This window comes from Aethalodelphis obliquidens, unplaced genomic scaffold (assembly GCF_003676395.1).
Source record: "Aethalodelphis obliquidens isolate GAN/ISIS:26980383/991018 unplaced genomic scaffold, ASM367639v1 scaffold9, whole genome shotgun sequence".
NCBI classification, from domain to species: Eukaryota; Metazoa; Chordata; class Mammalia; order Artiodactyla; family Delphinidae; genus Aethalodelphis; species Aethalodelphis obliquidens.
This window is the reverse complement of record NW_020837953.1, coordinates 5,025,238-5,049,457: the sequence shown is the minus strand read 5'-3', so window position 1 is coordinate 5,049,457 and position 24,220 is coordinate 5,025,238. Positions and strand designations below refer to the sequence as shown.

At 46.1% G+C, this 24,220-nt stretch overlaps 1 protein-coding gene across 1 annotated transcript in view; it reads right to left on the bottom strand.

Moving 5' to 3' along the window:
* Window positions 1–22,299, bottom strand: part of C8B (complement C8 beta chain) — a 40,821-nt gene extending 18,522 nt beyond the window's left edge. Inside the window, exons 1-7 of the mRNA XM_027110675.1 lie at window positions 22,147–22,299; window positions 15,797–15,953; window positions 12,625–12,766; window positions 10,258–10,399; window positions 7,262–7,394; window positions 4,533–4,730; window positions 193–433 (exon numbers count right to left, since the gene is read on the bottom strand). Coding sequence (XP_026966476.1) covers window positions 193–433; window positions 4,533–4,730; window positions 7,262–7,394; window positions 10,258–10,399; window positions 12,625–12,766; window positions 15,797–15,953; window positions 22,147–22,238 — 1,105 coding nt within the window. The 5' untranslated portion in view covers window positions 22,239–22,299. The remainder of the gene's footprint in view (window positions 1–192; window positions 434–4,532; window positions 4,731–7,261; window positions 7,395–10,257; window positions 10,400–12,624; window positions 12,767–15,796; window positions 15,954–22,146) is intronic.
* Window positions 22,300–24,220: the final 1,921 nt, after the last annotated feature.

Here is a 24,220-nt window from a genome sequence, read left to right as displayed (position 1 = left end):
AAAAAAAAAAAAAAAAGAGAAGAAACGACGAGGAATCTGTCAATGAAACTGTGAAAGTACAGCCAGGGAGGGATGAGGAAAACTCAGAGCATAATTCCTAACGCCTCCCCCAACAAGAAATAGGAGCCTCTCCCTGTTAACTGACACTTCCATGTGCCCCATCAGTAAAGCCATGGTCCTTGGGCAGCGTACCTGCTCTCTCCATGGCCTCTTTGTTCATGATGAGCGTGTATTCATAAATGCCCCCGAGCACGGCCTCTGTGATGTAGTGGGTCCCGAAATCACGAAAGAGATCTCTGTACTCCCCATAGCTGTACTCCAGGGGCAGCCGCTTGACTCTCTGAAGGAATTCGTAATGCAGCATGAGGTTCCTGGGTTTCAGCTTGTAACGCGCTACTTCAAGGTCAGAACGTGCATGCAGAAATGCGCTTTTCTAAATGAAAGACCAACAAGGGAAAAGCAGACCTTTAAAGTCAGGAATCTGGAATAAGAAGATGAACTTTCCAAATACCATCCCACGTTCTTGGCCAGGAGTCATCACTCATGATTCCTTTAGGAGACTTGAGGGAAGCTGGCCTCTTTGACAAGCCTTCATTTCTCAGAAGTATTCTGATGTACTTTTCAGCTTGGAAGAGCTTGTTCTTCGCTCACTTCCTTACAGTAGCAAATAAGGACCAAGGAGAAAGGGAAGCAGAAGCAGACGAGGCAGGGAGCAGCAGGTGCCCGTGGACCACTGAGGGGAGACGGGGTTTGCGGACCTGCAAAGGCAACTTCTTGGTTGACGCTTTTTTTTTTTTAAAGAGAAAGAAGGTTTATTCAGGGAGATACACACTCCACAGCCAGAGTGTGGGCCATCTTGGAAGGCGAGAGAGGCCAGTTGATGCTTTTTAAACTCTGAAGAAAAGGCACTCAAGAAAGAGTAGAAGTGGTGCTTTAGGAAGGCTGGACACCGTAGCACATCAACGGTCAGCAAACCTCAGCCTGCACTCAGGATCCGGTGCTTGGTTTTGTAAATCCAGTTTTCTGCAGTGCAGCCATGCCTACTTGTTTATGCGTTGTCTATCACTGCTGTCACCCTATGATGGCAGAGCTCAGCGGTTGCCACAGAGACCCTATGGCCTCGCAAAGTCTGAAATATTTACTCTCTGGCCCTTTACAGAAAAAGTTTGCTGACCCCTGGTGTGTGGGAAAGACTGAAACATGGTAATGCTAGATGAAGGTCAAGCATCCAGGAATGTTACTGTAACCCAAAGCGAGAGGTTCCTACACTGCAGTGAATGCTGAGAAAAAGGTGAATGCGTGGGAAGTACACATTCTCCCCTCATCTTAAAACTCTCAGCCAGCTTGACCCGTCAGCTCTATAAGCCATGCCACCTCTGCTCCCTGCCCTGCTCTCCCCCACCCTAGTCCTGCCCCAGTGACTCATGACTCCCTTCTTCCATCCTTCCAACCTAAGCAGTCACTAGGTGCTCTGTTCATGACTTCTCTAAATATTTTAGCCTTCTTCCTCTGCCTGGGTTACGATAAAAGCTTCCCCATTGATTTCCTTTCTCCCTCTGGCTGCCCTCAATGCTCCAGTCAGAGTTGACGTCCTAAAACTGTTATTACAATGCTCTTCTGGGCTTAAAACAAAACCCTGCGTTGGCTCTCTACTGCCTGCAGAATAAAATCAACTCCCTTACTCTGAATGTAAGAACTTCACAATCTGTCCCCCAGTAGCCTCCTGGCTTCATCTTCTACAACGCTGAAGTTTTCCCCACCCTACCCCGCATACCTTACTATTCTCCACTGCCCACACCATACCTCAGCATCCGTTTAACGTTTCATTCTTCCCCACATCTCTTTCATAATATAATTTTGCACATGTTGTTCCTTCTGCCAGAAATGCTCTTCCCTCCCTTTTCTGCCTGACACACACCGACTTATATTTTAAATCCCTGCTTACCTGTTGCTGCCTATGTGATGCCATCCCTGAATTTCCCTGACACACACTCCATCTCCCAGGATTGCACTGCGTGTTGCTCTTATTTCCTTTGTAGTATAGACCATGCTATATTACAACTGATAGCAAAATCAGGACTGGGTTATCTGCAAACGTGTTTACCTCTCCTACTAGACTGTGAGCTTGAAGGCAAGAATCGTGTTATATTTGTCTCTAGGTCCCAAGTGTCTAGTTTAGTGCCTAGCACGATGTAACCATTCTATAACTGGCTGTTTGAATCAGGGAGGTGGGAGGGAGGGAGGGAGAGAGAGAAGGTGCAAAGGATGGTACCCCTCTCTTTCTCTCCTAACAAGGCAAGGTCCTTTTAATCATCCTGTCCTTCATCACTATATTTTAGTCTTGAGCACCTACCGAGCGCCATCCTGGATCTAAAGATGAAAGAAACAGCCTCTGTCCCCAAGTTGTTCACAGCCGAGAAGATGAAGGAAAATAAGCAGAGACAGTTACAGTCTAGTTCACGTTTACGGCTCATTTTCTGCTGGTTAATATTTTGGCAGCAGAGAACTTTCTGAGCCCCTCACCACTCCCTTTTTCTCACATAAATTGCTGTAGACTTTTAATTTCCTCCACGCTCCTCTCAGATTAGTTTGCTACCACATCATGCTCATGTTGCAAACTCTCAGCGACCAGAGAATAAATGCACCTCGTTCACTCTGGAATCCAAGATTCTTCAAGTTCACCTGCCTGTCACCTTACTTCACACTCCAGTTGCTCCTCTTCCACTAAGTCATGGGCTTTGATCTTCACCTTATGGGCAACAGGGAGCAGCTGATACGATTGGATTAGTATCATAAAAACATTTTTCTGGAAGCACATAAATTTGAAGGGGCAAGTTGGAAGACAGGAGACCCGTTAGGAGGGCTGAAGCCAGAGATGAAAGGGCCTGGGCTAGTGAAGATGTAATCAGAGTTTAAGAAATACTGGATGGCCAAGACATGGAAACAACCTAAATGTCCATCGACAGACGAATGGATAGAGAAGATGTGGTATATATACGATGGAATATTACTCAGCCATGAAAAGAATGAAATAACGCCATTTGCAGCAACACGGAGGCAACTAGAGATTATCATACTAAGTGAAGTAAGTCAGACAGAGAAAGACAAATACCATATGACATCACTTATATGTGGAATTTAAAATATGACACAAATGAATTTATCTATGAAACAGAAACAGACTCACAGACATAGAGAACAGACTTGTGGGTGCCAAGGCCAGGACAGGGGGAGGGATGGAGTGGGAGTTTGGGGTTAGCAGATGCAAACTATTATGCATAGAATGGATAACCAACAAGGTCCTACCGTACAGCATAGGGAACTATATTCACAATGGAAAATAACACAAAAAGGAATGTACATATTTATGTATACCTGAACCACTTTTCTGTAGAGCAGAAGTTAACGCAACATTGTAAATCAACCATACTTTAATTTTTAAAAAAACGAAGAAATACTGGAGAGTGAACCTAAAGGATTTGGTGGCCAACAAATGTGGGAATGAAGAGAAAAGAGAGCCAAATATGATTCTGACATTCCTAGCCTGGAAAGGCAGAAGGAAAAGAATGCTATTTAACACAGACAGCTTGGCGGGAAGCACTTGCTTTGGAGTGTCCATAAGGCATCTAAGTAGTGATAACCAGAGGAATGGGTGGTGCGGGTCTGAGCTTCACAGAAAGGGGAGAAGCGGTGGTGAAGGCTCATGCTTGCCCTGGGAGAGGAGGGGGGTGAACAGAAGAGTCACCTGCAGCAGCTGTAGAGTAAGAAGGGAAGAGGGCCACAAATGAAAATAGAGAACAGGTGGGGCTATTAGAACCCAGGAAGGAAAGTAACTGATACGGACCAGAAAGCAAGCAGGAGAAACAGGCATGTGACCACAACACCCCCCCCAAGAAGTTGGAGGTGACCCCAGAAAAGGTCTTGGGTGACAATCTGGAGAGGAATTTCATCTGAATATTTGGAACAGAAGTCAAATTGCTGGGAGTTGAAAAGTCTCCAGAGATGATTTAGTCTTGCAAAGCTATGTTCTTCAGCTTAATGAAAACCAAGGGAAAAGCTCATTAGAAAACGAGAGTACACAGAGAACTATATTCAATAACCTATGATAAACCATAATGGAAAAGAATATTAAAAAAAGAATGTCTTTATATGTATACATGAATCACTTTGCTGTACAGCAGAAATGAACACACTGTGAATCAATTATACTTCAATAAAAAAATTAAAACTGAGAAAATAACATTGTAAATCAACTATACTCCAATAAAATTAAAATAGTAAAAAAAGACAAAAACAAAACAATGCCATACTAAAAAAAAAAAAAAAAATGAAAGTAAATAATTATAGAAGGCCACCCCTGTCTGGCCTTTCTGAAAAGTAAGTTAATGTAAGGCCAAGGTATTTTTTGTGAAAAGCTTTTTAAGATAGCAAATATAATTGGCTGCCATTACTAGTAGCAATACAGACACATCTGTGGGCATGAAAATTCAAATGAATACATAGAAATGGAAGAGCACCCGAAGGGTACTTACCGTATGAGAGAATCGTTTGGTCCTGCTAATAAAACGTTTGCCGTTATCACTTGCACTGCTAATGCCAAGTTCAAATATCCCAAGTATTTTAAAACCAAAGCTGAAACTAGACTTGCTAATTGTTGTCCTTGTGACATTATGTTCAAAATCTGAGTATGATTCATATTCTGTCAGTGCAAATTCATATTTGCCTTGGGTCTGAAGGAAGAAAAAAGAAAACGTTCCTTATGTCATTTGACTTACATCAGTTCAATTCAAGTCAACAGATACCCACTGTACTCTTACTATGTTCCAGGTACTAGACTAAGTGCTCCGGACACAAAATACTCAGAGGCGCCCACATCTCCACCCCCAGGGCTCTTGATCCAGCAGGAGAAACAGATGTGCCCAAGCTGATACTCAGAGGTGGGTGCTTGAGTTGGACGTCAACTGACAGAAACGTAGGAGAACACTCTGGGCTGTAGGCAGAGACGTGGAGGTGGGCAAGGGCAGGGTGTGGTCCAGAAACTGTAGGGATGCTAGTGCAGTTGTATCAGAAGATACAAGGGTGAGGGGAAGACAAAGGTGCTATGAGAGGGTGTGCTGGCATCCAGACGCTGAGGCTCTGAATGACCTGTCAAAATGTGAGCTCAATCCAAGAACGAGCCAACCGAGGAAGCAGCTGAGCATCAGGAAGCTCGTGACGGGATGGAAGCGCGGTTGGGTTGGAAGGGATGAATTTGGGGTCAGAGAGACAAGCCAATGCGGAGGCCGTAAGAGGAGCTCAGTGAAGAAAGGCAGTGCAGGGGCGATGCAGGGACAGGGCAGCCAAGCGCCTTTGAGAACTTAGAGGAGCTGTTTGCTCGAAAATCAGTGCTCGTGGTGCTGTGCACAGGGAACTAAGGGCGCTGCCTCGGTGGCCTCCGAGTGACCAGCCCCAAAGCGTCTCCGCCCACACCCCACCGGCTTCTGGATACTTGCAGTTGCCATAACACCTCAGCTTCCGAGGAAGAAAAGCAGGTGTGATTCCGAGCGTGGCGGGGAGTAAGGCACCCAAGGTGGGAGGCACCATTTTCTCGTTGGGTAACCCTGGACATTGGCCTTAACCTCTCTGTGCCCCGGTTTCTTCATGTGTAAAATGGATATGATAACGGGTCCTTCATTGGGCTTGTTCTGAGGGTTGAGTTTATGTGGGTGAAACACTGTATAGCGCCTGGCACAGGGCTCAAAACACAGCTATGGAGAGAGGAAGCTCTATATCCTGCCTGGGCCAGGAGCTGTCTTTACCAGGAGGATAAACGGCTACTCTGAGATCCTCCCTTGAAAGCGGAGGCCACAGGGATGGAGCTGGACACCACGGGGGAGGGTGTGTTTGTCCCAAGGCTCATTTTGTCTTTTTCAGCCAATAACTATGTGTGGGGAGGGGAACAGGAAAGGAGAGGGAGGAAGGGTAGCAGTCTAACCTCAGGACTGCACAATTTTAGATGTGAAAACTACCATCCACGTCATCCAGTCCAGCCCCTCCTTTTACAGATGAGGAAACTGAGGCACAGAGAAGAGGAGGAACTTAGCCTAAAGAACAACTGGGACCTGTGACAGAGCCAGGCCTGGCACCCAAGTCTCTCCCTCAGTCTCAGGTGTGTGTGTCACACTGTAACACAGTCTATTCTAAACCCCACTTCCTGTGAGTTTGCTTTTAAGTCTGCTTGTTAATAACACAGGCTTATCTTGGTAGAGCATTTTATAACTTAAAAAAATGCTTAGAACAAAGCCTGGTTCTAATAGGCAAGGACTTGATAATAAGAGTTAACACTTCCTGTCATCTGGCTGTCTCTGGACGCTAGGATTCTTGCATGTCTGTCATGATGATTCTAGTATCACCTGGCATCTGAAACATCTATCTCTTTGCCACTCAATTGACTACATTTATTCAAACCACTGACTCATGATTCCAGTCACAAGGTTAAGTCGCTTGTGTCACTTCCTACCCCACTGACCGTTTGCTCTTCCATCACTGATATAATTCTTTGTCTGTAATGTCTATATAAACTCTGGAAGTCTAGGTAGGGTGTCCCAGCTGTCATACCAATGTTTATATGTGAAAGTCTGTGAAATTTTCCAAAGGCAAAATAAAGTATGGACCTTACAGTATCTGTATTTGCTTTTGGTACAAATATGAAACTGAAGCTACCAGTCTTCTCTATCTATGGCTATAAATAAAAAACAAAAATAGCCTTTTTATCATCCCCCTCAAAAAAGAAGAGTTAGCACTTCCTGAGACTCACCAATTAAACCAGGTATTGTGTGTGCTAAGCATTTACACTCACTAATCACCTCACTAATCCTCTGCGTGCAGGTAGAACCTTTATAACTCCCATTTTAAAGACAGGAAAACGGAGGCGCAGAGCCTTTAAGATGATACAGATGGTAAGTTGCAAAGGCATCTGTGAGACTCCAAATCCTAAGCTATGCCTGTCTCTTCACGGGAGCTTTTGTTATTGCTGTTAGTATGATTATGGCTACTACATCTCTGTACTGCCTTTACTATACATGGCATGTCAGCCTCACCACTGTGTCCAGAGGAAGGGACCACCCATTTCACGTATGAAGAATTGACGCTCAGAGAGAAAAAGCGATGCATCGGCGCTTGCCCAGCAGGCAGGCTGTAGGCCGGGTCTGGATCCATGCTACTGGCTGCTCTGCCAGTGTCCCTGCCATGGCCCTGTGGTGGCTTCCTGGCCGGCACATACCTGTGGGATGAAGTTTTCCACATTGTATGGCTTCCGAAACCTCGTGTTGAGTATGTAATGGGGGGAGCAGGCACCGGCGTAATACCTGTGATCGAGAACTGGGCCCTCCAAGTTGTTTGTGAACAAATTTATCCTGCAGGGAAGGGGCGGAGAAGGGTAAGAGGTGAGGGTGTAATCCCAACTGGTAGACCTACTAAAGGACAGCCAAATTCCTTGGTACGGCACTCAAGGCCCTCAATATCTGGATGAAACCAGCTTTCCAGCTTCATCTCTGGACACTCCCAGCCACAGTCACAAAGCCAGTCCCTTACTACTTGGGGGTGTTCTTCCTCCAGTCTGCTTTGCTCCTCTCCTGTGTAAGGGCTGTTCCCTACGCCTAAATGCCCTTCCAGCCATTCACTGTTTTATCTCTCACTTATCTCTCAAGAATGGGTTCCGTCGTTGTCTGTCGTGGGCAGCCTTCACTGACACTCGTACCAAGCTGTGTGCATTAGAGGTCCTCATTAGACCCCGTGCTTGCCCCATTCATGTATTTCTTGTTCTGCACCCACTGCAGTTGCCTGAGAATGGTCTAGCATGGGAGGAAAGAACATGGACTCTGCAGCCAGATGCCTGGGGTCAAATTCCTGCTCTGCCATTTACGAGTTCTGTAACCTTGGGTACACCAGTTAACCTCTCTGTACCTCAGTCTCCTCATTCGTAAAATGGGAACAAAGAAAATCTTATCTCTTGAAGTGGTTGTGAGGATTACACGTGTCCATATTTGTTAAGTGCTTAGAACACTACTTGGTCTGTGATAAAGGCTTGTTATTATTTATGTGTCTGTTGTCTCCCCTAGATTCTGTGCTCCCTGGGGATGGTGGTTTTCTTCTTAATTTCTGTATGACCCCCATCACAAGACACTAAATTAATTCCCATTTACTGAGGGTCTAACTGGAAACAGACACAGTCACAGATGGCTCAGGGCATCACCTTACTCAATGTCCCTGAAGCCCTGGATGCCATTATGTCCATTTAGAAAGAATGAAAATACTGTCTCTAATTTGACATTCTTTCTCACCGCCTCCTAAGAAGCCTCCATTCCTGGAGGCTTGTTCTTGCCGACCATGCTAGACCATTCTTGGAAGTCTGCTTTGATTACTACCGACAGCCATTTTTTTGTTCAAAGGAGCTCTGTCTCCTTTTAGCTTCTGCCTGTTGGCCTGTTCTGCTCTACCAGAATTGTCTTAGGCTCTCTCTCCTGTGACAGTTTCTTGTAGCATAATAATGTATATTCTTTTTTTTTTTTTGTGGTATGCGGGCCTCTCACTGTTTTGGTCTCTCCCGTTGCAGAGCACAGGCTCTGGACACGCAGGCTCAGCGGCCATGGCTCACGGGCCCAGCTGATCCGCGGCATGTGGGATCTTCCTGGACCGGGACACGAACCCACGCCCCCTGCATCGGCAGGCGGACTCCCAACCACCGCGCCACCAGAGAAGCCCCATTTATTTTTTTTAATACTGTAATAATCAATTACACATATTGGCTCACTGAATCCATGGGTATTATTATTATACCCATTTAACAGATGAGGAAAGTGAGGCACAGAGAGGGCAACCAAACTGCCCAGCAGCTGGCAGGGCCAGGACTCAAAGTCTGAGTGTCTTAAGTCAAGAGCAGAGTCTGCTTTCTTCCCACCACACGCATGCCTGCTGCCTCTTGTGTATTAGTGTATCACCAGGGCATTAGCTCATGCATCCCTCACAGATTGGAAAGAAGGGTATTACTAACTTCCGTCTACAAATGGCAAAACTAAGGCGCCGCACAGACAAGTGCCTCAGCCAGGGTCCCGTGGCCTGTGAGCCGTATTTCTGCCCCTCCTGCAGGGTCCAGTCAGCCTCTGCTGAATGTCCACTCTGTCACCCTCTTTGCCGTGTGACTCCTGAGAACTCTCTTAACTTTCCAGGCCTCAGTTTCCTTATCGAGGAGATGGGGCTTATAGTCACTAGTTTCTAAGGTGGTCCTGAGAGGAGGTTTTCCCCACCTGAGGCGTCTGTATCTCTAATGACAAACTTTCAGGATGGAGGTCTGACGTTCATTTAGGAAGAGGGAGAACCCCATCCAGGGCCACTCTGCTCCCCACACTGCGTCACACACGCTGATTTGTGAGGCGTCTGAAGGGAGGCCCTCCTCTTCCCCTGGAGGCTGAGAGGCTGCAGTGCACAGCAGGAGAGGAGGGTGGGCACCAGGGCAGTCTGGTCCCTTCTGACCCCTCACCTCCCCAGAGGATTTAACCAACTCAGAGGCCCCCAGATTGGCTGCACACAGAGTGGCTGCAGAGCCGTGCTGGAAATGCGCTCCTTCACTGGCTGATTACTTAGCACCTTCTCCTCTGGGCCAGCCCGATGAGAAACAGATAAACCTCCCTCGCAGCTGTCAAGGGGATTCAAAGGTAATGCTTCCCACCAGCTATCTACCTTACATTTGGTAGTGTATATATGTCCATGCCACTCTCTCGCTTTGTCACAGCTTACCCTTCCCACTCCCTGTATCCTCAAGTCCATTCTCTAGTAGGTCTGTGTCTTTATTCCTGTCTTACCTCTACTTTGTTATAAAGCAGAAACTAACACACCATTGTAAAGCAATTATACTCCAATAAAGATGTAAAAAAAAAAAAAAAAAGAAAGGTAATGCTTGGAAAGTACCTAACACAGTCACAGAGCAGGTGTCAAATAACCCTTCCCCCAGCCCTCGCGTGGAGCCTCCGCGGCCCCAACACACAGCTCTGCCCTCAATGCTCCCTCCCTGCAGCTGCGTAGGTCCATCTCTCTGTGGGATGTGCTCCCGGAGGCCCTGGGTCTGTCCTCAGGGAGCAGCCGCAAACATCCGCGTACACCCCTGCCTTTCTCAGAAAGGAAAACGGAGCCACTCTGTTTACAGGTCCATCCCTGGTTCTTCTCCAGAATCACATTTAACTGTGTGCCCTTCCAGCTCTACAACAGAAGGCGGTAACTTACCCACTGGCCAGGCTGCCAATGGCCCAGTATTGGTCCATTTCCTGCTGACATTTTTTATAAATCCTTCTACAGTTCCCCTCATCTGACTGGTCTCCACAGTCGTTGTCCCCGTTACAAAGAAGTCTGCGGTTTACACACCTCCCTGGAATGCAGAAAGGGGGTTACCCACGGTCCGAGGCCAGTAAGATGGGGGGGGACTCACATGGTTTGAGACCCACTGTGGGCCGGACACTTTGCTGTGCCTTTAATGCTCTATTTGCATTAGTCCTCATGTATCGGGGTGGGTGGGTAATGGAATCCACAGTTTAACCCCCCAAAGAAGCCAGTGTTATATTTCTGAAAGTACTTGAGGGCAGATCCACTAGGCAGGGGTCGAGTGGCCAGACAGGAAGGAAGGCTGGACTCCTCTGCTTGGCACTGGTGAGAGGTGGTGGGTTCGGTGGGCCCTATAATAGTACTAGTCGTGGGATCTTCCAAATGTTACCTGACCCCACCCCCCCGCCTCAATGTACTCATCTGTAAAATAGGGACTCCATCGTACCTACCCCCTAGGGTTGCTGGGGATTTAAATGAATGAAACAGTACTGGCTCATGGTAAGTGCTGGATAAGTGTTGTTATTACTATTATTAGTGTTTTGATGGCCCAAATGCACATTGCTGGTAAGTACTGACAGGAGGATTGGAACCTATAGCTTTCTTATCACAAACTCTCCCCACTAAACCACACTGCCTTCAACACCAGAGCCATTCGGACTACTTTTATTTTTTTTTTGTGGTGCGAGGGCCTCTCACTGTTGTGGCCTCTCCCGTTGCGGAGCACAGGCTCCGGACGCGCAGGCTCAGCGGCCATGGCTCACGGGCCCAGCCGCTCCGCGGCATGTGGGATCCTCCCGGACCGGGGCACGAACCCGTGTCCCCTGCATCGGCAGGCGGACTCTCAACCACTGCGCCACCAGGGAAGCGCCGGACTACTTTTAGATGATAAAATTATTTGGACTGTATGTTTAAAATTATTTGCTTCCTTGAAACTCTTTTCCCCATTGACTTGACTTCCTTTCTTATTTGTATATTCTTGCGGGATAAAGCCCATAAGACAGGTAACCTTTTTTCCTCAGATGTGTCTGGTCATTTTTAACCAATGTTTTGGGGTATTAAAGGCAGAAGAGTAACAATCTGGTTTTCATATGTTCCTTACAAGGCATTTAAACTAAAGCCTGCCCAAATAACCATTGTGGCTTTGGTCAGAATCATGGAACACTGGTCATAATTAGTCCATGGACACCCTGTAAAAGTCTTTCAGATTTACTGGATGGAGTTTCGCCTTTGCAATAAGCCCTAGAAATTGCTCTAATTCTTTCTGAGAAGATCCCTAAGCACAGTCCACATGGTTACAGAGAATGTAGAGAGTTGTAACTCCCATCTAGATAATTTGGGTCAAAATACTCTGATTTTTGCTGGAGCCTTGGAGAAACAGAGAGGCATACGTTTGCCTGAATGAGCCAGAGGAATGAATTGAAAAGACAAGTGTTTACTTAGCTCTGCCACTGATGATTATTCATTTGTGCGCGCCTTCCTCCCTTCCTTCCCTCTGTCTGCCCGTTCATCTGTCTTTTCTTTCTTTCCCTTGCTTCCTTTAATCGAAAATGTTTTATGACTATCTCATGGGTTAAGGGTTATGCTGTACTTGGTGATACAGAAGTGCAGGGACCATCTCACCAAAGAGCTTTCAGAGATAAATGATGCTACCCACCCTACCCACGTGTGTCCTCGTCACACGAGCAAAGGTGCGTAGGAAGAGGACTGTTGCAGGTGCCTTTGCTACATTGCATTTAGCCTCAAACCTCTGAGAAAGCCAGCAGAACTCAGGGTCTGCAAAGAGCTTTCACATCCATTGTGTCACTTGATGTTTATGGCAAACTTGTAAGGTATTAACATCACTTCTGATTTTCTGTTTAGAGAACCAAGAAGTGAGGAGGTTAAGTGATTTCTCTAAATTACAAAGTCAAAGTAAGATTTAACTCGGGAGCTCTTATTCTAGCACACATAATTTTGGCGTCCATAATGTCAGTGAATGTAATTTGAATTCCCCGATTCCTAATTGTACCTCCTCCACTTACCTGCTATATGATCTTGCGTGAGTAACTTCTCCAAGTCTCAATTTCTCAATTTGTAAAATGGGGGTAATATTAACACCTACATGATAGGGTTGTTTTTATGAAATAATACGTGTAAAAAGAGGTCAAGGAGGCCTCCTGACCTGACACATGACCGTGATCTTGAGCACCAGGCAACGGCCAGTCCTCCCACCATCATGTGCCATTGGCTCACTTGATAGCTTTCCCCTCCCGCTCCTGCGTCCCTTTATACCTGTCTGCGCACACACAAAGCCTTCACAGCGCACTTGACTTCTGCATGGCCTGTTGGAAACACAGTCTTCAACTTCCTTGTCAGAGAAGGTGCACGGGTCCCCATGGAACTGAGAGGGCTGGAGCAAGTAGGCATGTCTGTACTGTAGCAGAGAGGAGCAAGGTGAACCAAGGGCAGAGCCTTGGAGACCTGGGGAGCTAAGGGGTACACTTAGGGATCTATGTTGCCATTGGCTGGTTGTCTATTTCAATAGACTGGGTTGTCTATTTCAAATAGACATAGATCAAATAGATCTATGTTGCCATTGGCTGGTTGTCTATTTCAAACTGCCCTCTGAGGGCAGGGACCTTATCTTCAGTTTCTGCATCCACAGTGATCAGTAAAGATTTGCTACATGTGGGGAAAGCGTGGGCTTTGGACTCAAAGGTATAAGTGCCTTGATGCAGCCAGTTCAGTCTTTCAGCTTGCTTAATCCAATGGGTTGATTCAAGTATTCTCATCTACTAAGTAGCTTATAACACAAAAGCATGCACTTTGGAGCCACTGACGCTGATACTTTTTAGTTATGTGATATCAGGTAAGCTACTTAAGCAATGTGACCTCAATTTACTCATCTGTAAAATGGGGATAATGAATTACCTAAATATACAGTTATGGAGTTTCAATTATATGTGTGAGATATATATGAAACCTCATGTTGTCTGGTACACAGGAGGCACTCAATTGCTTGTGCTCATTTTTCTTTTTAATTATTAATCATTTTTAGCAGTCAATATTTCTCCATCTCTAGATTGTTTATTCCAGAAATATGGATTGGATTTCCAAACTTTTGACTGAGCCACCCAATGTTGAAAAAGGTAGGTGCTACTTATGCTTGTTTGGTTTTGATCATAGTCATGCCCTCTGGGCTGCCCTCGAGGAGGCTGCAGATGGTGGTGGTGGTGATGATGGTCAACACCAGGCAGTGACAACACAGTGCGACGGGTGCCATGAGAGGGGCAGTACTGAGCGCTCTGTAAACGCAGAGGGGAATCTGCAGTGCAGCCTTAGGAGACAGTGAAGCGACATCTAAGCTAAGCCCCAGAGGGTGAGTAGACACGTCAGGCAAACACGGAGAGCTGGCTGAGGAGGAGAGAGAAGGGCAATCTGGGTGGAGGGAACTGCTGTGCCAAAGCTGAGAGACTAGACAGTATGCACCTTGTTCCAGGAAACAAGAAGAAGTCCATCACAGCTGGAGTGAAGAGTGAAGGAGGGAGAGTGGCAAGAGATGGAGGGAGACGTAGCCAGGAGCAGGCGAGGCAGGGCCTCTCAGGCCTCAGGAAGGCTGGATTTAGTACTTCATTATGGGGAAATGAGAAACCACTGCAGAGGAAGGAAATGATCAGATTTGGGTGGCGTCCGAATGGTAGCTGCAGTCAAGATTTTGGTACCACCAAAGGGGGCAAAGCAGGACGGCAGCCCCTTTACAGACTGACATGTTAACTAGCCACACTTACTACGTGCATGGTATCTGGAAATCTAGAAAAGAAACACAGACAAGCATCCACCCATGGTCCTTTGCTTTCCCAGAGTCTTGCTTCCTGGAAGGCAGAGGCTAGCAGGACAGGGATAAGGTCTGCAAAGAAGATGCTAGAAGACTAGCCCCAGGCACCAGAGACAAAATGGGTTTGAGGCGTGTGGAGATGACGGAGGAAAGACATCTCCCAATTCCAGTCGAAAGGTTTTGATGAACTCCCAGCCACTGACCCGGCAGACAGCAGTGATGTACACTGAGGGACCGTGTGTGGCAAAGTCTGAGTGCAGAGCTCTGTCTGGCTGAGTGCGTGGATGGATGGACGGCTCATGCTGGGTCTTCCTGGTTTATGGTGCAGATGAAGCAATTATCCAGATAACTGGATCCATGTTGATCACATCAGCAATAATGCCTACTTTGGGAACTGGATAAGCCTGCAGGGCTCTCCACATTGATCCAATTAAGCGTGCAATTGTCCTGGGCCTACTTCCACAGCCTCTTTAGAGTCCTAGCCCATGGCTGGTTCAGTTTCCCAAGGAGCCGGGGAAATGAGAACCGTTCCCTTTTCTCTGACACATCCTGTTCTTAGAGCTGGCTCCTGGGTCAGCCCTCCTGTGACAACGAAGATCGAAGAACAAATACTGCAGAGACTGTGTGTTTTGACTGGTAGAATGTTAGACAAGGAGGCCAGCGGCCTGAGTTCAAGGTCTGTTTTTGCTACTGGGTGAACGCAAGAAATCACTTACCTGCTGGGTCTCTATCTATCTGCCTAACAGAAAGTGTAACAGTTATCCTCCCTTCCTTATAGAGATGTCAAGAAATATGATGAGATCAGACAACACATGTTTATGGAGCACCTCCTACATGCCAGACATTGGCCTATACACTGAAGATACAGTATTGAATACGTTTTTAAGCACTCACCATTTAATGGAAAGACCAATGATAAAAGAAAAGTAAATGATAAGTGTTAGGATACAGGAGGAATAAGGAGCTATTGTAGTTCATAAAAGGGTATCTATCTAAGGGCAAGGGGGGGGGCTGAGAAGTCAGGGAAAGCTTCTCAAAAGAGGCGGCCGCTAAGCAGTTTCAAATCATGAGTAGGTGTTAGCTGGTGAAGGAGGGGGAAAGGTCACTCCAGCCTAAGAAAGCGGCATGAATAAAGGAACAGACAGAGTGTGAAGTGTGCAGGAAAATACACGTGTCCTGTGTGCTGGCATGGGGGCTGTTCTATGGAGACGTAGGCCCGGACTAAGGCATGGGGGGCCTTGAACACCATGAGTCTGGACTTGATCCTAAGGGCCATGCAGAGACTTTGGACGTCCAAGCTGGGGACAGACTGGCCAGACTTTCATTTTCAATAGCTCCCCTGGCTGCACCATGAAAGATGGATTGAAAGAGCAAGGTTGGAGGTAGGAAGTCTAATTAAGAAGCTGCTAATGGGAGCAAGGACATATATGCTTGGAAAAAATCTGAAAGATCAAAGAAAGGATCTGACTGCTCCTTGGAAACTCAGAGGAATAAAATCCATTAATTAAATCAGCCAACATTTACCCAGGTCCCACTATGATGCAGGCACTGTCAGTAATGCCTCAGACGATCTTGCTGAGGATTAGGGCTCCTGGAAGCTCAGAGGACTCCCAAGGCCTGGGTACCTACCCTTTTCTTCTGACAAGGATCACACGTGGTCCAGGAGGACCAGCTGGACAGTTCGCAATCAATAGGCATTGAGGTGACGTCCACACTCCGCGTCTGTCTAGTCCTGGCGAGGCTCTCGTTGACTGCATTTGACTCAAGAGAGGGAGGCCTTTCACCCCTAAAAGGTCATCATAGAGAAGAGAGTCAAGTATCAGAAGGGAATTAAATATACCTCCAACCACCTGTCTGTCCATTCAATAAATATATATTTGCTCATTTGTGCAAGGCTATTCCTTTATCAGTCAAGTAGAGGTTAATTCACTCAACAAGTGTTTTGGAACCCCCAGTTACTGCCTGACATTACGGCTAGCTAGGGTCAGAAGAGTGCTGAACTCTGATCAGAAGACAGTCCATCAGGAGCTGGATAATCTTGGTCTGGTTTTTCAACCTCTGTGAGCTTCCCTTTTCTCACCTATATGATATAATGAGAGAATCATACCTAGCTCATTAGGCTATTTGTAGGATTAAATAAGAAAGTATATGTGAAAGCACTTTATCAACGCTAAAGTGCTTTAGATATGCAGGGATTACAACCACAGCTAGATGTATGACCTCAAGCAATACCCTCCCCGTCTTGGGGCCTCTGTTTTATCCCCTGGAAAATGAGAAGTTTGGACGAGGTGGTCTTTAAGTTGCCCTCTCACATTAAGAGTCTACGAAATTTGGTCTGAGAACAAACCATGTTCAGGATACCATGCTAAAGAGGATACAGAGAATTATAAGACACAGGTTTTTCCTTCTGGAACTCACAGTTTCGCTTAGGATAGGAAAAGAGAAACATGCCTCACGCCTTAGCTCTTCCGGACTTTATCCGGTAGGCAAGGTTTTTAAGCACGCAGGCTCCACGGTCAGAGCTGAGCTTTAGGACATCACTGTGGCTGCAGTATGGAGGCTGGGTGGAGGTGGGAAGAGCCCTGAGGCAGGAAATGCAGGTAGGAGGCTCGAGCAGTGGTACCAATGAGTGATGTGAGGCTGCACCATTGCAGCATCCAGGGGAGACAGAATGGGGAGGACAGACTTACTAGAGATTCTCGGGTGGAATGGATGGAGTGTTAGGTAATAGGATGGGGGGTGTGGGTTAGAGAGAGGAACAGGTTTAGGTTGATGCTGGTTTCTAGTTTGAGTGGGTGGGTGAGTGGGGAACTAGGGAGCAAAGGAATCTGTCGAGGATGATGGAGTTGGGACAAGCGGAGTTCCAGGTGTCTGTGGAACACCTACGTAGAGTCATTTGATAAATAGTCCCTACGTAGTTTTGGAACTCAGGAGAGGGATTTGTACTAGGGATACAGATCTGATCATGAAAAGCTTTGGGAGAGGATAAGACTGTTCTTGAGAGACGCCGGCCAAGGACAAGACCGTGGGAAACATAAGCACAACCAGCAGACAAGGAGAGACTGGTGTCTGCCAGGCCAGGGCGAGGACAGTACATAGGGGTGGGTAGGGGATGGGGTGAGGCCAGTGGGGCGGGGGGATGGGAGAGGCAGATGGTGTCACATCTGCAGAGCCGTCAAGCAATACGAGATCTGAAATCTGTCTAGAAGATAAGGCAACACTTTTTGTTGAGTTCCTGGCAGTCTTGGGACATCGAGTAAAAGAGGGAATGAACGGGCATGTTATTTAATCTGCCTAGGCCTCTGGTTTCCCCATGTGTAATACGATGGGTATAGTATGGTTTCTCTTTTTCTTCCATCTGAAAGAATGTATAACACTGCAAGATTCTTTGTAATTTGCGTTTCTTTTCAAGGTAAAAAGGGACAAGAGAAGAGAAAGAGAATTAAGATTTGCTGAGCGCCCAGGACGTGTCAGATCCTGCCTGAGATGTTTCACCCATGCCATCTCATCTAATCCTGACAGCAATGCTAGAAGGCAGCGACCTTCCAGAGAGATGAGGGAAATGGCCGAGAGCCATGCAGCTGGTATGTGGTCATGCTGGGGTCTGAGCCGAGGTCTGCTCAACTCTAGTCTCTGTTAGGTCCATTTCTCTATGCTGCCCGTAGGGGAACCAGGCCAGCATCCACTCTGCCAGTCCCCTCCATCTCCATGCAAGGCCTCTTGCATCCCTGTGTCCAAGATTCATTCATTACAGAGCATCACATAGTTTCCACTGTCTCAAAATTTTAACATATCACTCCAGACAAGGTCATTAACGATACATTCTCACTTGGCAACAGTCCTAAAAAAGAGGATGATATTAACTACAGTGAAATGTATCTCCATGACCACCCCAGAGATCAGCAAAAATCAATTGCCTAGTAAAGCTGGATCTTTAATGAAAGGTCAAAGACTAGCGGGAACCACAGGTGTAGAGTCTTTAAAATGGTTACTCGAGGCAGGATGCTGCCCAGCGGCTGGGGGCTTCAGAACGTGCTCTTATCTACTAATCTGCCAGGTTTGACAAAACAATATTGTCTGTGATTTGTCTTCTCCTAAGTACGAATTTGACAGCTCTGCAGGGTATCCTCTTTCTGTTGCCACTAAGAAATAGTTACATTGTGTTTTTAGCAACTTTCCACCCAATTCAGGCCACAGTGGAGACTGAGTAGATAAATAATGTGCACGCTTGCCATTAAGAGTCACAATTATTCTCCCCTCTGAGATGTGAAAGCCTGTTAATGGGCAAGATGATCACTTACAGAAGGAACTTGGTAAAAAGTGGTAACAACCACCAGATCTCTTTTCATTATGGAGGTGGCAATACAATGAAGTGATCAGCTGAATAAACAACATGTTTGTAAATTACATTGGATAAACGTGTGTGGTTTATTAGTACTATAAAATGCAAATCGGAAAGCAAGGCTAGCATTAAATTGCATCTTTAATTCCTGGGACTAGCATGGACCCAACAGAGGACAGGGGGCAGTCAGGACCTCTGTGTATGGTTATTATAACACGTGCCTTCACGCTGTGAATTTACAGAGATGAACCAGATGGACGTTCTGACCAACTGCCTTGACTTCTGTCATTCAAAATCCTCTGTGTATTTTTAATGTTGAAAAATTAAACATGCCCAGAGAAGTACAGAAAACAAAATAATAAATACTCAGGTATTCACAAAACAGGATTGGCAATTGTTAACATTTTGGTACACTTCCTTCAAGTCTTTTTTTTTTTACATAAAAAATAACCTTATAAATTTGACGTCTGTGGTTTACACCAGCCCCAGTTCACTTTCCTCTCTTCTTCAGAGGATACTACTGTCATGAATTTGCTGTACATCCTTCCAGTTTTTTAAATGTTTACAAACATACACACACAACACATAGCGTTGCTTTTGTGAGCTGCACTCATACTGGACATAGTATTCTATAACTTGCTTTTGTCAGTCAACATTGTATTTCTGGCCTATCCATGTTGATTCATAAAGAGGTCTTGTTTCTTTCTTTTATCTACATGTTCCATCATAAGACATACACTGCATTCAACTTATTCTTTCTGAAGGATGTTTATATATTTTTTCCATGTTTTGCAATTGCAAACAATGCTACAGCAAACACCCTTCTACAAGTCCTTGGAACGTATCCTCTACATAAGGACTGGCAAGGAGGTACCTGCCATTCCTCGAGGTGCATGGAATGCAGCTGCCAGCAGGAGGACATATTTCACTTGGTTCCTGTCTCCTACTCTCTTTCTAACAGGAGTCTCTGATCAAAATAAAGATGGACCCATCACGTACGGCAGGATTAGGTCAGCAGTAAATTGCGAGCCATAAGCTTACATAGACAGGGTGCATCAATACATTTTGGCTTTCTGTAGAAACGCCCTGACACAACAACTTTCTTGTCACACACAATTTGTTAGGCAGCTGCATCCTTTGCAAATAGCATCCTTCCTCTTTGCTGGAAGGGGCAGCTTCTGGGTGGTGGATTTTCAATTTCTCTTCTCTGTGTCATTTGCTATTGTAGAAATGAAATTTAAAGCAAACTCTCAAGGCAACAAATGTGTGGTCCAGAGATAGAGAAATGGCCTGGGAGTCCAGAAAGTCAGATCCACAATGCAGGTGGAGAAGAGATAATGCATTAGCAAGAGGCAGAAAGATACAGGGGCTCTGGAACCAGAAAAAAAACAGATATGAATCCATATTCTGTTATACTGATATACTAAGTGAGGAACCTAGAGATAGTTATCTCTCCAAATCTCAGTTTTCCTCTCTGTAAACTATAAACAATAGCACTTACCTCAAATAGCTTTGAGAATTAGACTTAATATACCTCAGTGCCTGGCACAGAGTGGCAACAAGCAAACCTAAGTCTTAAGATGACATAATGAGTATTTCATTTGACTTGATTACAAGAGTAACTAAAAACAGAAACCTTTCTTAGCTAGTACAAAGGAGGTCTCAGCATTTCCTGTTGCAGAACTGAAGGCTATTCCTCCACTTCGTGTATGGAATTCAAACACATGCCACGTTCAAGACTGCTCCATGGAATCGTGGGTAGAGGCCAGAGCACTAAACCTGGATTCAGGTAAGGGTTTGAGACTCATGAGATATGAATGAATCTCTTCTCTTCTCTGAGGACCCGTTTGCTCTTCTACATAGTGAGTAAGGATAACACCCCATCTCATGACATCGCTGGATGATTAAGCAAGGTTTCCCAACCTGTTGCCTATACTCACCCACTCACATCTCCACTTCCTACCTCTGGGTGAACTTCCTATATATAAGTCTGACTGTGTCGATCGATCCTTTGCTTAAAACCCTTCCATGGCTCCCCATTGCCTAGAGGATAAGGTTCAAGCTCCTCGGCTGGTGTACAGGCACCAACCCCTGCCCCAGCTCCACCCAGGATCTGACTCCTGCTGACTCTTCCTTGGTCCCATCTCTGGCAGCTCCCCACTTCGACCTGTGCTCAAGGCTTACTGAAGTAGATGTGTGGCTTCAGGAACAAGCCAGGCTCTCTCATCTCCCTGCCCTTGTCTATGCTGCTTCCTCTGCCTGGAACACCCTTCACCTCCTGGCTATCTGGCAAATACCTATTCCTATGTAAAGGTTCAGCTCAAGCATCCTCTCTTCCAGAAGCCTTGCCAGACTCCATCTCCGGTAAAGCCAATCGCTCCTCTCTTGTTTCCCACCTGCCCCTGTGCTATTTATTGCAACAGCACACATGGTATGTGCTCACATGTTGGTTTCCTCCATGAGAACATGAGCCCTTTGTGTCCTATTCACTTCTGTAGCCTCAGAGCCTGACAAGGGACCTCACACAGGGGTCCATATGTAGGGCTGCTATGATCCCTTTAAGCCCTCCATTCCAGACACACTTCCTTGGATCCTGATGGACACAGAGTACACACAAGGAAAGCCTTGGCTTCTTTTTTCTTCTCAGGGCCAAGTTGAGATTCTTGATAATCATAATACCTACTATTCATTGAGTGCCCAATGGGTAGCAAACACTCGTCACCCTAGTCTCGGGGTGGTGCCCCATGGGGGCTGAGCGCTCAACAGAGCTGACACCAGGGGGTGCGTACGGGTACCAGGTGCTCCCCCCGTGGGAGACTATGCGCACACAGCTTTTATGGAATGAGTAAAAGGAATGGCATTAACAGTCCTTCTTCCCACGGGATGGCTCACAAGGAGCCTAGGACAGCTGACAGCTTAGCCTCTGATGGCAGCGGCTTCTCCTGTACCAGAAGGATCCCCCAATTGCCATGTCACTGGTGCTCCTTTCAGTGGAGCCCACGTTTGAACTTTCACTCAGATTAAGTTTGAGCTTTCAACTCAGATATTTGTTTTTAGTCTGTTTTGCAGCCTATTAACAAATACCAAAAAAAGTATGAAATAAATTAGCTAGCATTTAACTGCGGCGAACATCTGGAATGTGTGCGTGTATGTGTGAGAAAGAGAGAGGGAGAGGGAGAGCGAGACCGAGCGAGAGAGAGAGAGAGAGAGAGAGAGAGAGAGAGAGAGAGAGAGAATGCAGGAGCCTGAGAACAAAGAGTTTAGGTTGATGAGCAGGTAGGGTAGGTCACTCTCATATTAAAATCATTGTTATGAATTGGCTTTTTTCCCCATACATAACAACCCTTCTGCATAAAGAATCATGCCAAGGTTTTGTTCAGAATACAGAACAAGTATTCTCAGCATGACAAAATACATTTAAACAGGTCAGTTTCCTACAAGAACTTTTGTTGAAGTTGGTCGCTGGGTTCCACAACAATTTGAAGAGTTGTTGATATTATTTTATCAGACGCATGCAAATTGCTTCAGGAGATGTTTCTTATTTAAGAGGCATGTGACAAGGAGAGGGTCACTATGATGTTGCTTTATGTTCCTCGTCATATTAGTGATCAGGGAATCATTTGGAACCGTCACTTACCTGGAACCCGGCAAACTGAGACATGCCAGGGCAGCACAGAGGAGAAACAGCTCTGCCGGTGCCCTCCAAACCCACGCCCTGGATGTCTTCATTTTCTCTACGCGACAGGAGATCTGACTGAGGCTCCTGGATCCATGAAGAGCCTGCCCAGGGAGTGCTACTGTCAGCTTCTGTCCCCAGAGAGCAAACAGTCGGGCAAAGTAAACAGAACGCCACCAGTAACCAGAAATGCCTTAGACTTTGCACGGACAGAAGACTTATCTGTGACTCCAGAAACCAATGAGAATGATGGGAAAAAGTGCTGCAGCTTGGTTTTTATTCATGTATAACAGACTCTGGGGTAAGCAGCTGAGAGGACAGACGGTTAGTGAGGCGAAAAGGACTGGGCTCTAGGTCCGGACTGCCTGGGTTCAAATCCTTTCTCTGCCACAGCTTTGGGACCTTGGGCAAGTCACTTTACTCCTATGCCTCAGTTTCCTCACTTGGAAAGTGGTGAGGATCAAATAAGTGCATACAAATAAAGCGCTTAGAACAGGCCCGTGCTGGGCACTCAGACATGTGAGCTATTGTTACTAAGTAAATACAGGGTCTGGAGTCAGACAGGCCAGGCTTCGAATTCCAGTTTGCCTCTTTCTAGCTACGTGATTTTGAGCAAGTCAGTGAGAGGCTGTAGAGCTTTAGAGCCCATCTACCTGAGTTCAAATTCTCTCTGTATCTTTCACCAGCTGTGGACCCAGGGCAAATTATGAACCTCTCTGGGCCCAAATTTCTTCATCTACAAAACAGGGATAAAATAGTACCCACCTCACAGGATTGTGGTGAATATTAGATAAATTGAAAGTTTTAAAGCACTTTGAACAGTGCCGGCACATACTATGTTCTCTCTCTATAAGTGAGATGACATATATATTTTTTTGAGCTGACATTTTTATTGACTCTCTTTGATTCTGTTTCCTCATATGTATATAACCTGGGAGGGCTCTGCCTACCTATCACTTAGGGTCAGGAGGGTTCAGATGAGATGCTAAGTGTGGAAATGTTTCACAAATAGGCATTATAAAAATGATAACTGTATGAGGCTAGTTAACCAAATACGTGTTGTTCTCATTGTAGAACTTCTGTAGGACTATATTGTATTTAGGGAGAAATAGATGGCTGCCCTGACCTTGTTGGGAAGTGAAGTATAGTAGATGATCGGTATCAGATTTAACATTTGTCTCCAGTATTTGCTGATAACCCTGACAGCCATGGTGACAGCAGCACATGGAAAAAACTCAAACACCTTCACACTTCACCTATCACTTCTCCCACGTTCAAAGTCAGAGGACTTTCCTTAGGGGTGAGCACGGCAAAGGCAGGTACCACTCATGTAGGGTGGGTCAGACTTGTTTTATTTGAGACTGGGGAAGTGCTTTCCCTTCATCTTTTCATCACTCTGAATAGCACGCTGATTGTCTTGTCGTTTCGATGTAGCCTCACCATTAAACTGGATGAAAGAAAAATGTGACTCTAAGGGTCTCTTGAAATGGCATAATTCAAGCAAATGTTCACTTCGATAACTCTAGAAATTCCTAGAAATGACTCCCAGCTTGCCTGTGACCAGATGTGGGGTGGGTGTCTTCACATTTTCAGTTCCACTGCCGACATAGTGTCAGCCCCGAATCCCAACCTGGAGATGGTACCAACCCTGCCTCTGGTGGGGAGCACGGAAGTGCAGTGTAAAAGAGGCCTGGTGCAAACTCGAAGGCCATGTACAAATGGCCTGGGCTCTCAGATGTACCCCCATCACTGACTCCTTAGAAGCAACAAGTTAAAGTACAGACTGCACTGACCCGGCATTTACAAAACTCATCTGCAGCCCACGAAGAGATGGAGGAACGTGGTCGATGACCGTCTTGTCTCTGTTGATCTGGCAGGTGTAGGTGAGCGGCCTTGGAGGGGAGAGGCAGCGGGCAACTTGAGGGTGGGCTGGTAGAAGGAACACAGCCTGGATTTGATTTCCTTGAACAAGCCACCTAATTTCTCTGAGACTGTTTTTTTCATCTGGAAAATGGGGACCATAATTCATTATTAC